The sequence below is a fragment of the Phyllostomus hastatus genome, unplaced genomic scaffold, assembly GCF_019186645.2.
Source record: "Phyllostomus hastatus isolate PE091 unplaced genomic scaffold, TTU_PhHast_1.1 phas_scaffold_78, whole genome shotgun sequence".
Classification (NCBI taxonomy): Eukaryota; Metazoa; Chordata; class Mammalia; order Chiroptera; family Phyllostomidae; genus Phyllostomus; species Phyllostomus hastatus.
The window spans coordinates 115640426-115653422 of NW_025334041.1; the positions used below are offsets into that span (position 1 = coordinate 115640426).

Here is a 12997-nt window from a genome sequence, read left to right on the forward strand (position 1 = left end):
TCACCATTGTGAACATTGGTCAGAGATATGGTAAAGATATAGCCATTAATGCAATTTATATAATGTGGACTAAATCTGCATTAATGACCACATCAAACTTAAATTCCTTTAAAAAAAATGCCAGTGATATCTTGTTTTTTGTTCAATTATCAATTTTCTATAAAAGTATAATAAAACATAGGAAACAGCAGAATATCCTATGCAAGTATCACGTAATTTACCCTTTTAAAAAAATTAAATGGTGGGCTAAATCCTGATGCCATCCTCCTCCAAATGTTTTTGATATCCCTTCAAAAAAAACAACTTTTTCCCCCATTATTATCAATGACATTCTGCTCATCCCTGGCTTTCAAAACTTTTCCCTATTTTGCCCTGACTAGAGTTGCTCAGTGGGTTGGGCCATTATCCCGCAAACTGAAAGGTGGCCAGTTCGATTCCCGGTCAAGACACATGCCTGGGTTGCCAGCCAGGTCCCCAGTTGGGGGCGTGCAAGAGGCAGCCAATCGATGTTTCTCTCACACATGGATGTTTCTGGCCCTCTCTCCCTCCCTCCCTTCTCCTCTCTCTAAAAATAAATAAGTAAAATCCTTAAAAAAACACTTCACCCGATTTCATCAACTAGATGCTTACCCCCACTCTTCCTTCTCCCTTGCATTAAGTTTGTTTATAGTGTCTCTCACTTAATTTCAAAAATATGTGATGGCATGAATGGGGGAAGACTTAGTCTACACATTTTCTTTCTTTTTTTCAGATTCAATTTATTCATTTATAGAGAGAGAGGAAGAGAGAGAAAGGGAGAGAAACACTGAAGTGTGAAAGAAACAATAATCAGTTGCCTCTCACATAATTCCAACCAGGGACCTGTCCAGTAACCCAAACACATGACCTGACTGAGAATCGAAACAGCGACACTTCGATTTGCAGGCCAGTGCCTCAACCCACTGAGCCTAATAATTTGTGATATTCTACCTTCAGGAAAAAAAAGAAAGAGCCTCAAATAAAGTCACTATTACCTCTAAAAAAAAAAGCTAAAAAGAAATGTGTCAGCCAAGAAATTAAAATGGAACTACATGCCCATGTTGAATAAAATCCTGCTACTTACCTTCATCAATACAATCTTCAGCAAGAGCAAAAAGCTGAGGTGAGCGTTCCTCGAGCAACTGCTGATGAATATTCACATACCTCAAAGTCCACCATGGCAAGCTCTAAAAAAAGAAAGCACCATGTAAGCTAAAGTTTTGACAGGACCCTGTGGAAAAATAATTTTTGCATTAATTGTAATTAATTTTTAGAATTTTTTTTACATTTATGAAATCGAGCTTACTCAGTAAGATTTCCCATCCACTGTAGTAATACCCAGGTCCACCTCCACAAGGATACCCTTCTCCGCTGTTCTCTCAAAGCCTGTTCTGTCTAGTCTACTGGGCTTCCTGACATCATGTCGAACTCATCATCTCCTCCTTTAAAACATCTGCTGTAACCGTCCTGCACTCCGTCAGCACCGACAGTTCTGGGAGGCCTCCCCAAGAACCTCGAGGTGTTGGGGGGTGACGTTTTCCCTCATTTGCACTCCCGGCACATCTGTGCAGACACACGCCACTATGTTCCCGTATGTCGCCCCCCGGCTTCCTGTGTTGTCTGCCATTTAGCCAACAAGTGAGAAGCCATGTCCTGCTCATCTCTGTGTCGCCCCCAGAGCAATGTGTTTCGCAGAAACTACCACATAAGAAACACGCTGGATTCAGACAGTGCCCCACACCGGGACGCTCCCTTCCACACGTGCGTGGAACCGCTCCCGTGAAGCCTTCTCCCCGCAGTGTGGCACACACTGGTGTCTCGCTTCTGAACTTGTCCGCTGTTCCTACAGTCAGACCGCGTTGGACAGCTGTTTCTCAAGGGCACGACCCTATCCAGTGCATACACGCTTTCAGGGCAGAGGCTGCCCTTTAGCCACTGTCTCGACTAGCGCGCAGGCTGAGAACACAGTGGTGTTTTCTCTCTTCTGTGCTTGTTCTTATTTGATCAATACATCCTCATTTTTAAAAGAGAAAAAGAAAAACAGCGAACAACGAAGTGACCCAGAAGCACAGTGGAGAGTGAAGAGCTCCTTCCTGCCGCCCCGCTCAGAAGTGGAGATCTCCATCCCTCCTCCTCAGAAAACGCCACGACAAAGGCTCACCTTCTTCCACATCTTCCTCCGCGTGTGTGAGCATACAACTTATATTTCTGATAGACTCAGTAATGTATCGAGTACGATCATGCGTAGAATCATCTAAATTACTTAAAACTGTTACTTTGAATTATATTGTGATGCTGTGAGATAATAACATTTCTTTTTTTAAAGCAATACCTACTAATAGGAGATCACGTGTAACAGCAAAAGCATTAGTTTACTTGAACTTAACTTCTGCATTTGATTAAGAGGCAAAACGGCCTGGTTCCCCCTCTAAACTGCTACATGCCACAGCAGTTGGAACAATGATACAATCGCAAATGAATTTTGACTCCCTGACAGCCCTGTAAATTATTAATGCTGTTTCCTCCATCCAGCAAGGTAGAATTATCTAATGAAAAGATGTTTCACATCATTTTTAATGTGATTCCCTGAGGCGTTGCCTCATTCTGTTCCCATCAGCGAAGCTCACGGAGTCAGTCTACACGTCAACCACCTGTCCCTTCTCCTCCGCCAGCAGCAAGTGCGTCAGGTCTGGCAGCACTCGCTTCCTTCTTCTAGACGTGAGAGTTCAGACAGACCCACAGAGACTGCCCTTGTAAGAAAACGTACGACATCAGATGCTGGACTCTTAAAAATCAGATCTAGCAACTAACTCTTAACTGAAAATCTTTATAGAGAAGGTGGAGTGCAGAACGAATACAGCACAGCCTACGTTCTGAAAATAGAAGTGCCTTTTCTATCTGCCAAGAATTGCTTAACTGAAAATTTGAGTCGTTAATAAAAAAAGAAAATTTGAAGTCTTGCTTTAGATAGTTTCTAGATAGATCCTATCTTCTTCTTCTTCTTCTTCTTCTTCTTCTTTTTTAGATTTTATTTATTTATTTTTAGAGAGAAGAAGGGAGGGAGAAAGAGAGGGAGAGAAACATCAATGTGTGGTTGCCTCTCAGACACTCCCTACTGGGGACCTCCCCTGCAACCTAGGTATGTGCCCTGACTGGGATTCAAACTGGTGACCCTTCGGTTCACAAGCCAGCATTCAATCCACTGAGCCACACCAGCCAGGGATAGAGCCTATCTTCTGATTACAGGATTTAGTAGAGTATGTTCTGATTGAGAAATCACATTAATCAATAACCACCTAGAAGGCAGGGAACACTAGTATACTCAAAGGCACTCAATAAATGCTTGCAGACTCACTCCACTATAAAGTGGAGATAAGGAAAGTGATATTCAGAGATATTAACGAGCCCAAAGTCAGACAGTTAAGTGGCTGAGCCAGATAAACTCTGGTCTGATTTCAAAGCCAGGATTCTTTTCTCCCAACATTTACATATTACTAATACTGGCCTGCATATTTCACAGATTAGAGGGCTGGGGAAAATCATCTCTTACAGTTCCAAAAAAATTATTTTGTAATAAACAACTTGACACATTTCTTAGGAGCCAACCAATTCCAAATTAATTTAAAAGATTATAATTAACTTGGATGAGTACCTTATGCTTTTTAATCATTTATCTTCATTAATCAAAGAAGTCATTTTTATCAACATGATTTGGAGAGTATCTTCAAGACCCAAAGAGAAAAAAACTTTAACGTTTCAACTGAGAAACAAGACTTCAGCACAGAGTGATCTCCGTTTTGCATGGTGATGTACCACAGGGCTAGAAGCTGAAGTCAAAAGTTGCTACTCGTATGCCAAGAAATTCAGGTGACTTGTCTCTCCGACCCTCCCGAATGTGGCTTCACATACTAACTTGTTCTCTAGCGGCTCACAGTGCACACATCTCCGTTCGAGTGATGCTTAACGTACCTGCTGATGCAAGTTTCCCACCAAGGAAACTTACAGTCGCATCCCTCGCTCACTAATGACCATAGTCTCACTGGCAGGGACACTGCCATCTGGCAGGCGGCCTCACGCCTGGGTGGCACTGTCTTCAGAGCCAAGCACTGTCACAGTCAGTCCATGGGACCACCGGACTCAGATCAACTTGGGAAACTTTTTTTTTCAATTCAAACTAATGTCGCTGAACAAATCAAAGACAAGAGATTATATCTGCTGGGGTATGCTGAAAACCATCTGCTACAAACCAGCTAGTACAACTGAGTCTGAGCAAATCCTCTGGCTCTCACTGCAGTTACAGATGGAGATATCACTTCCCTTCTTGCCTCTTCTCTGTCTAAACCTAAATGCCTGTGAAAGTAAGCCCTCACACAGTACAAACCAAGTCTACCTTTTGCCCATAGAAATACTGTGTTTGTTAGAGTTTTCCAGCCAACACCTAGACACTGGGAGACTCCACATGAAATTCAGATTTATCATTGGCAAACCGGGGCCCAAGTCCCCAGGCTGTGACACTGGAACTCGAGGAAGCAAGTTGCAGCCTGTGGACCGAATGCAGCCCTCCACTAGCACTTGTTCAGCCTGAGAAGAAACAATAGTTTTACATTTTTAATCATAACATTTTGTAATGTGAAAATAAGTAAAATTAAAATGTTGGTGTCCATTTTAATACAGCTTTATTAGCACACACAGCCGCCCCCGTGTGCTCCCATTCTGTCTACAGCTGCTCTCACACCACAGCGCAAAGCTGGCCGGGGAGACAGACCCACGCGGTTAACACGGAGACTGCACAAGGCACGGCTGACCCAGCGCAAAGCCTCCTGAGACTTCCTCTGTATCTCTTGTTGTTTTTCTCACCTCCTCCTACTGCCTGTTAGCTTTCTGTGAACTGGAGTGCTTCTTCTCACTAATTTACACGTGAACTAAAGAAACCATGTTCTACTACACACTCGACTGAGTCCAACCCAAATAATGAAACTAGGTTGGACGTGAGCCAGGAAACGGTAACTAAGATCCACTATGATCACGCTAAACCCCACCTACTGCTCATGATCTTACATGAAATTCGTAAGAGACTATGAAGGACATTTTTAAACTACATTTCAGATTCAGAGAATAAACATTTATACACATGCATACACATACATACATACACTCCTATTAAAGAGGCACAATACCATCTCATTTTATACTAGATGCATCAATCCCGTAAGGGAGGAAGTTTTGCCTATTTTCATCATGTTTTACAGTTAAATACCCAGAAGACAACTTAGACAACAAGTAGATGGAGATACTGTCAGCATCACACCTGCAGTCTGACGTTCAGCTGCACGGAAGCCGCACCCGGTGTGAGACCCCGGCCCCTTCCCCTCACCTGAACCTCTGCCAGCCTTTGCCTGACGTCCACCAGGATGACCCGCGCCAGGAGCAGCAGCAGGGGCCCCTCGATGAGGCTGTAGACTGACTCGCCATCCAGAATGAGCAGACGCAGAACAGCTGCATCCAGTTCTTTCACCTGAAAAATATATACATGAACTAAGATATCTAATGTAACAAAATATTACTAATCTTCATGTCTTGTCATTATACACACTTTCCAGCTGCTCCCGCTCTGAAGCAAAGGCTCTGACCTGTGACACAGCAGTTGGCCCCACACAGAACCACAGCACCACAAGCGCCCTGAGAGATCCACGAGTCCAGGGTGCCCGGACGGAGAGTCACTCGCCTACTTGCCCGTCAGAGAAAGAGGGCGCATGCAAGAGTGCTAGTAGGGGGGAGGCGTCAGGACTTCACAGATTTACTCAAAACAAAATACTGTCTCAATAACAAGCATCCCTCTGCTACAGTATTTATGTTTTAAACGCACTTCACGTGGGCTCCACCAGCTGGCAAATGTCCCTACAGCACGTCTGCTCCGTAAGGGCGACCAAGCCAACAACGAGGTCTTAGGAACCAATGCTGAGAGGGCACGCAACCAAGGAGCAGAGAGGACAGAGAGCTGCCCAAAGGGACCCCTCTGAAAAGCCCTCTCCTTGCCTGCACAGAGGCTTTCTACCATGCACGGCCCCGTGTCCCTGAGATGGGAGCTGCGGCCCTGGCCGAGTCGCTCCGTTGGTCACAGCGGTGTCCAGCCTTCTGGCGTCTCTGGGCCACGCTGGAAGGAGGAGAGTCGTCTTGGGACACACATTAAATACACTGTGACACGTAATCATAAAAAAAATCTCAGTGTTTTAAGTAAATTTACGACTTTGTGTTGGGCCGCAGGTTGGACGCTCCTGGTAGAGTCTCACCCCAATACACCAAGGCTGCAGGTTTGATCCCCAGTCAGGGCACATACAAGGAGCAACCAGTGAACGCATAAAATGGTGGAACAAGAAATCAATGTTTCTCTCTCTCAAAAAAAAAAAAAAAATCAGCCCTGACTGTGTGGCTCAGTGGATTGAGCACCGGCCTGTAAACTGAAAGGTCACCAAGTCGATTCCCAGTCAGGGCCCAAGCCTAGGCTGTGGGCCAGGTCCCCAGTTGGGGCAGCGTGAGAAGCAACTGACTGATGTTTCTCTCGCACATGGATGTTTCTCTCCCTCTAAACATAAATAAAAATCTTTACATATAAAAATAATAAAATAAAATGTGAATGGCATAATTTTGACAGCTGCCACAAAATGGACAGCAGGAACCTTAACTGTTAGGAACACGGGCTCCCACCTCAGAGACACAGGGTGGTGCCCTTTGTCTGCTCCTTAGTAGTTTGTGGACAGGTACATTTTTTAACTGAAGCTTCAGTTTCATCAAGTGTAAGATGAAATGGAACCTGTACCTTACAGAGTTCTTACAAGGATAAAGCTGAGAAGAATAACAGGAATAAAGACAACTCAAATGACTACCACCAAACCACACATCAAGCTGGCTGTTATCTCCACTGAGAGCAGAAGGAATTTTTCAAAGACTCATTAAGGAACTGTTTTGAAATTACTACAACTGCCTCAATTTTCGAAGTGAGGCAACAGATGTAAAAAGTTAAGGGAAGCCCAAAATCGCACGGAAGTTCGGGTCTGAACAGAAACTGTAGCCCAGGTTTTCCAGCTCCCACTCCAATGTTTCCCCCACCCCACACTGCCTTCCCCACCGACCTCTCTACCGCCTCCTGCCACTCAGCAAGGTCCGGGCTGTGCTAAGCAGTGGGAAGGCCTCAAGTTCAGGTCCGGGACCGCTCCTAGTCTTCACACCAACACAAGGTCATTATGGCAGAGTGGGTCACTGAGATACGGACACTGGAAGAGGACCCAGTTTGCAGAAGAACCTTGCCGTGAGCTCAGCCTTGGACACGCAGAGTCAGGTGTCTTGTGGGACCTCCAAATGGAGGTAGAGAGTGTGCAGGTGAATATACGTGCTGAAGAACTGGAGAGAGGAGCCTGCCTAACGTGCCCCGACTGGACCTGCAGCCTCACTGAATCAACCTGTCGTCTAAATGGGTACAACAACCTTTATTTCCTAAGGTACAAACCAAACTGGTGAAGTACAAGAAGACATGAGATGATTTTTAAAAAAAAGAATCCTTATTCTAATGACGTTGAGAATTATGTCCACCGGCACAAAGTTAGATTGTCTTAGCAGGGGTGTCCAACCTTTTGGTGTCTCTGGGCCACACTGGAAGACTAGAAGAAGAGTTGGCTTGGGTCACACATAAAATACAGAAACACTAATGAAAACAAAAAAAAAAATCTCCCGATTTTTAAGTAAATTTACGATTTTGTGTTGGGCCTCATTCACAGCCATCCTGGGCCGCATGTGGCCCTCGGACTAGACATCCCTGTAAGAAAATCCCTAAAGATAAATAACAAATAACAAATACATAATTTAATAGATCATCAAATAAAAAATTACATAGCACCCCAGCTGGTGTAGCTCAGAGGATTGAGCGCAGGCCTGTGAACCAAAGGGTCTCCGGTTCAATTACCTGTCAGGGCACATGCCTGGGTTGCAGGCCAGGTCCCCAGTAGCGGGCCCGTGAGAGGCAACCACACACTGATGTTTCTCTCCCTCTCTTTTCTCCCTCCCTTCTCCTCTCTCTAAAAATAAATAAATAAAATCTTCCAAAAAATTACAGAGAGATAGCCCATAATATGTGACCTGAAAGCCATTACCTCTGACACACAAAGCCAGGGGTTGTTTATTAAACCTCCCTTCCCTCCTTCAACTCAAAATTCTCTGGAAACGGTATTAACAGGGCAAATTTTAATAAATAAATTAGTGACTAAGTGAATAAACCAGTAAATAAAACAAATTCTCTTCCTAGTGTTACCCCTGCATCTTCATGAAATAATTCAATGCTTTTCTCTCTTCTGCTGAAGAGAATCAGCCTCTGCCCACCTGTCATATAACAGATATCCCAACTAAGTTCTGAATGTGCTTCCAGAGGTTTTGAAAATTATCCATTTTTAAAAAGGATTGTTTATATTTTCAATAAAAACAGAAAGAAAAGGTTACAGCTCCCTGAAGAACAATTCCTCAGCCAAGAGAGCAGATGACATTAAAAAAAAACACACACATATTTAACAGCATAATAGTGAAAAATCCAACATCTGGAAGCCTAAGATAAAGTCACTATAAAAGCAGATTACTGGGAGATCGCCCTCATGCGTGAAAGGTGACCCACTGCTCAGACTCGGTCTCGGTGCCAGTCCCGGGGGGCTGGTCAGCACGGGGCTGGAAAACGGCACTCACAGGGCCAAGGCCGTAAATTAGGAACAGGGAAAGTGAATTTGGCTTTGGTGACTAGACTCCAGGGCCATAAAGCATATTCACAAGTATTTGTGCATCGCGAAGAGCTAAGAAAGATGAATCGGGTTTATATCCTGCATATGAGTGAGATCAAACTTCACTCTGGACTTTTTCCATCTGACTTATTTCACTTAGCGAAGATCTGAAAAACTAAATGCAACAAATGAGCAAACAAGACAAACCAAAACTCATGCTCACAGACAACAGTACGGGGCAGGGGTAGGGTGAGAAAACAGAAGAGGGTACAGTAGTCCAATAGGTGGTGACAGAAGGAGACCTGTGTGGGGCGGCGAACACACAATCCCATGTACGGGCGATGTATTACAGAGCTGTCCACTTGAAACCCAGGTAATTATAATAACCAATGTCACCCAATACATTTAATAAAATTTTAAAATAATAAAATAAAACCATCAAACCTTTATAAAAAGAAAAGCATGAATCAGGACAGGAAAATGACTAGCAAATACTATCCAGTTTAAAAACTTCAACTCCCTCTATCTTCCAATTCCTCTGATTGTAGGTAACAATTTATAAATTGTATAATCCTTTTAAAAACAACCTGACGTTAACAAGGAACGCTGAGCACACACACATCCTTCGGCACGAAACTCGACTCACACACGTAACTAACGTCAGCAGAGCATCCCGTTTACGGCGGGGAAGGGTCTGCAGGTGCTGAAACACTGACCCCTTCAGCGCTCAGAGCGCCCGACTATAACCCGGGGCCAGGGAAACAGCCTCCTTCCTCCATTCGGTGCCCTGCACCAAACACTCTCATTTCTTAACTATGCTGTGCTTTGGAACTCTTCCAAATGATTTCCAGAAGATATCATCCTAATAGCATTGTGCATATTTTGCAAAAGATGGAAATGACCCATATGGCCATCAAGAGTAGAACAGGTATATGAATTGTGGTATATTCATATAATTGGAATAATATACAACAGTAAAAATAGGTAATGGTATAATTCCAAAAATACACCATTGAGCAAAGCGAAGCACAGAATCCATAGTTTGTCTCATTTCCATAAAGTTCAAAAACTAGCAAAACAAAGCACTATGTTTTCTAGGGATACATACAAAGCTGCTAAAACCATGGAGAAAAGTAGTGGAATGATTCACGAGTGGTTCATCAAATGGGGTTGGGGGGATGACATCAGGAAGCTCACACAGGGGACCTTGTCAGGCAGTACTGCCCGAGCTGCCCATGTCGCAGCACGTGGAGAGGATGATATGACTGCAGTGCCCACTACCGACTAGAGGGCTGCCAAACCAGAGGGGCCAGTGCGAAGGCACTCACCAGCCCCCGCCCCACACACGCCACAATGGCACAGGGTGGCCATCGGAAGCTCTGTTCTTTCAAGCAAGGTGGTAGGAACAAGGGATTTTATTATTTAAACTGTACACATTTTATATGCTTTTTTAAAAAAATGTATGAGGTAGTTCTAATAAAAACCAAGGTCTCAGGCAAAGTCTCCTACAATCTGGCCTGAATCCCATCGAGCCTGACCTTTGACTGCGACCCCAACAGGTTCAACACGACCCTTGCCCACAAACACCACCCTCTTCTCCCCTCTAAATGTCTGCTCTTACGAATGCCAGGATGCGCCGGTACTTCCTCCCCTTCTCCCCCTCTCCATTTCCTCATCGCCCCGCAGGCTCTGACTCAAGGTCCACTCCCAGCTAAAAGGTCTTTTCTGAGAAAGTTCACATTCCACACATCTCTTCATCAATTTCAGTGTTTCTTATAGTCTGACTCTCTCATGTAGCCCATTTCTGTACTGCTTTGAACTGTTACCTGACATTATCGATGCTCTTACACTAGCGCAGCAGAAAGAGCCCTGGGTTTGGACCCAGAAAACACGGATTCTAATCCCCCAGGCATCAGACCTGGGACAAGCTCCTCTCAGCACTTTGAACTTCAGTCTTCTCACGCACACAATACCTCAAATTAATACATAACACATGTGAATTGAGGACCATTTGAACCACACATCGGTGCTCAGTAAATATTATGCCTTTGACTGTTGGATAGATTTCTAATCTACACTATAGGGCCGCAGAAGCCAGAAACTGTTTCATAAACAGTAAGAGAGGGAATGACATGTTCCGTATAAGTAAATTTCTACATGGCTGAAGCGTGTCTCTTTAAACGACATAAACTTTGGGATTTTACTTTAACTTTGGATGAAAGTCTTTGTAAAGTGTAGATTAAATTCCCTTCTTAGACATAACATACAGAAGATCGTTTAGCCTTTCAGTAACGACGTGGCGTCAGCACTGTTTCAGTTCTTCTGCGGCGGTGTAGGCAGCGACTCAGCGAACCGATGGACACGGAGCTGATCGCCGAGGCGTTCAGATGACAGCTGCTTCCATACTTCTCCTTCCACCCCACCCCCAAACTACGGACCTTCATCTCCAATAACATTATCCCTTTCATGTGCTATTTCCAGTTCTGGGAAAGCAGGTAACAGTAAATAGACCCCTTTCGCTGCATAAACGTTGGGTGCTAAGGGACCCCTTTTCCAGGCTGAGTGATCAGTCATTGCATTCAGTATTTCTGAGGGGGAAGATAAACCGAAGGTGCCAGGCGTCTTTGCAGAGCACATCGCATCCCCCAGGCCCTAGGCGTGTGTGCTCAGAACCTCCCGAGGAGCTCAGACTGGGAGCCCTGCTGATGACCTGCTGATGCAGGCCAACGGTATTGTCTTCAAACACGGATGATGATAATTGCTATCACCAGGGAGACCTCTGTGCCAGGCACTCAAGAAAGTATTTATAATATAAAGGGAATTGCCCCTGGGAACGGTTCCTAAGCATTGCGGCAAACTTACCTGCAACAGATTTCCCAATTGGCTACTTTTCCAGAAAAGACCTTTATGTAACTGCAGTAACATATGCATTTACATGTATGTGAGTAACTGGGGCAGCTGCCTGTGCTTCAAAAGAAGAAGTCAGCCCTGGCCGGAGAGCTCAGTTGAGCAGAGTGTTACCCTGATACGCCAAGGCTGCGGGTTCAATCTCCAGTCAGGGCACATACAAAAATTAACCAATGAATACATAAACAACTGGAACAACAAACTGACGTTTCTCTCTCCTTCCCTCTCTCTCTCTTTCTAAAATCAATAAATTTTTAAAAAAATTAAACAAAGAGCAGCTTACAGAGCTCCAGAAAATGGGGACATCTGAGGAGTTTGGAACTGGCAAGGAAACTTCTGGAAATATGTGAAAATCTGTTGGAGGAACAAGCATTCTTGGTAGGTTTTGTACAACTATGAAATCACGTTTCTTTCCTACCAACTTGTAACTCTAGTGTACACAGACCAGTTCCTCAAGAATAAATCACACAATAATAACTGCAAGGGACATTTCCAAGAAGCATACCTCACTGAAATGCTGGAACAAGACAGATGGCAAAAGCTCCTGAGGGTGTAAATCAACACGAGGCCCCGTCCAGTTACTCTGAACAAAGAGTTGCAAACTGCTCACACCAATTAGGAATATCAGCTGTTGTCTGCATATAAAAATAGTTAAAGAAATAAATGTGAACAACTATCACTTTATAACCACCAACATACTATTTCATTGTAAAATTGAAAAATGTAAACCAACATTTATTGAGATTATCTGAAAGTATTACAAAAAAAACAAAAAACCCGGCAACCTAAACAACTGAGGTCTGCAATGTCCGATATTGTAACCATGAGCCACATACAGCTCATTTAAACTTAAATTAATTAGAATTAAACAAAAGTTCAAATTCACTCCCTCAGTCACACTGTCCACATTCTAAGTGCTCAAGAGTCAGATGTGACCAGGGGCCACCGTACGGGGCAGCACAGCTACCAGCATTTCCGCCATCACAGGAAGTTCCTGTGAAGGGTGCTGGCTGAGATCCTGATCCAGCACTTGTTAACTTTTCCTGCTTCTCCTGCATTAACAGCTCTGACATTGCCAGGAGACACAGGTTAAACCAATTTTATACAAAAGAAAACCGACAACAAAATGTTGTTTTTAAAGAACACTTCACTATCCTGTTCCACCACATGCTGAAAAAAAAAGCCCCTTAGAAATTTCACTTGAACCTATTTTTTTCAATCCTGCTTCGGTTTAAGCCAAGAGGTGGGTAAATTTTTTCTGTAGAGGACAGATTTTAAATATTTTAGGCTTTGTGCGTCACACATGTTTTTTTCCC

At 44.0% G+C, this 12997-nt stretch overlaps 1 protein-coding gene across 2 annotated transcripts in view; it reads right to left on the bottom strand.

Moving 5' to 3' along the window:
- Window positions 1-12997, bottom strand: part of TTC27 (tetratricopeptide repeat domain 27) — a 138674-nt gene that overhangs the window by 121550 nt on the left and 4127 nt on the right. For both annotated transcript variants that reach the window (XM_045828816.1, XM_045828815.1), the window contains exons 3-5: window positions 12187-12316; window positions 5393-5533; window positions 1103-1205 (exon numbers count right to left, since the gene is read on the bottom strand). In XM_045828816.1, coding sequence (XP_045684772.1) covers window positions 1103-1205; window positions 5393-5533; window positions 12187-12316 — 374 coding nt within the window. The remainder of the gene's footprint in view (window positions 1-1102; window positions 1206-5392; window positions 5534-12186; window positions 12317-12997) is intronic.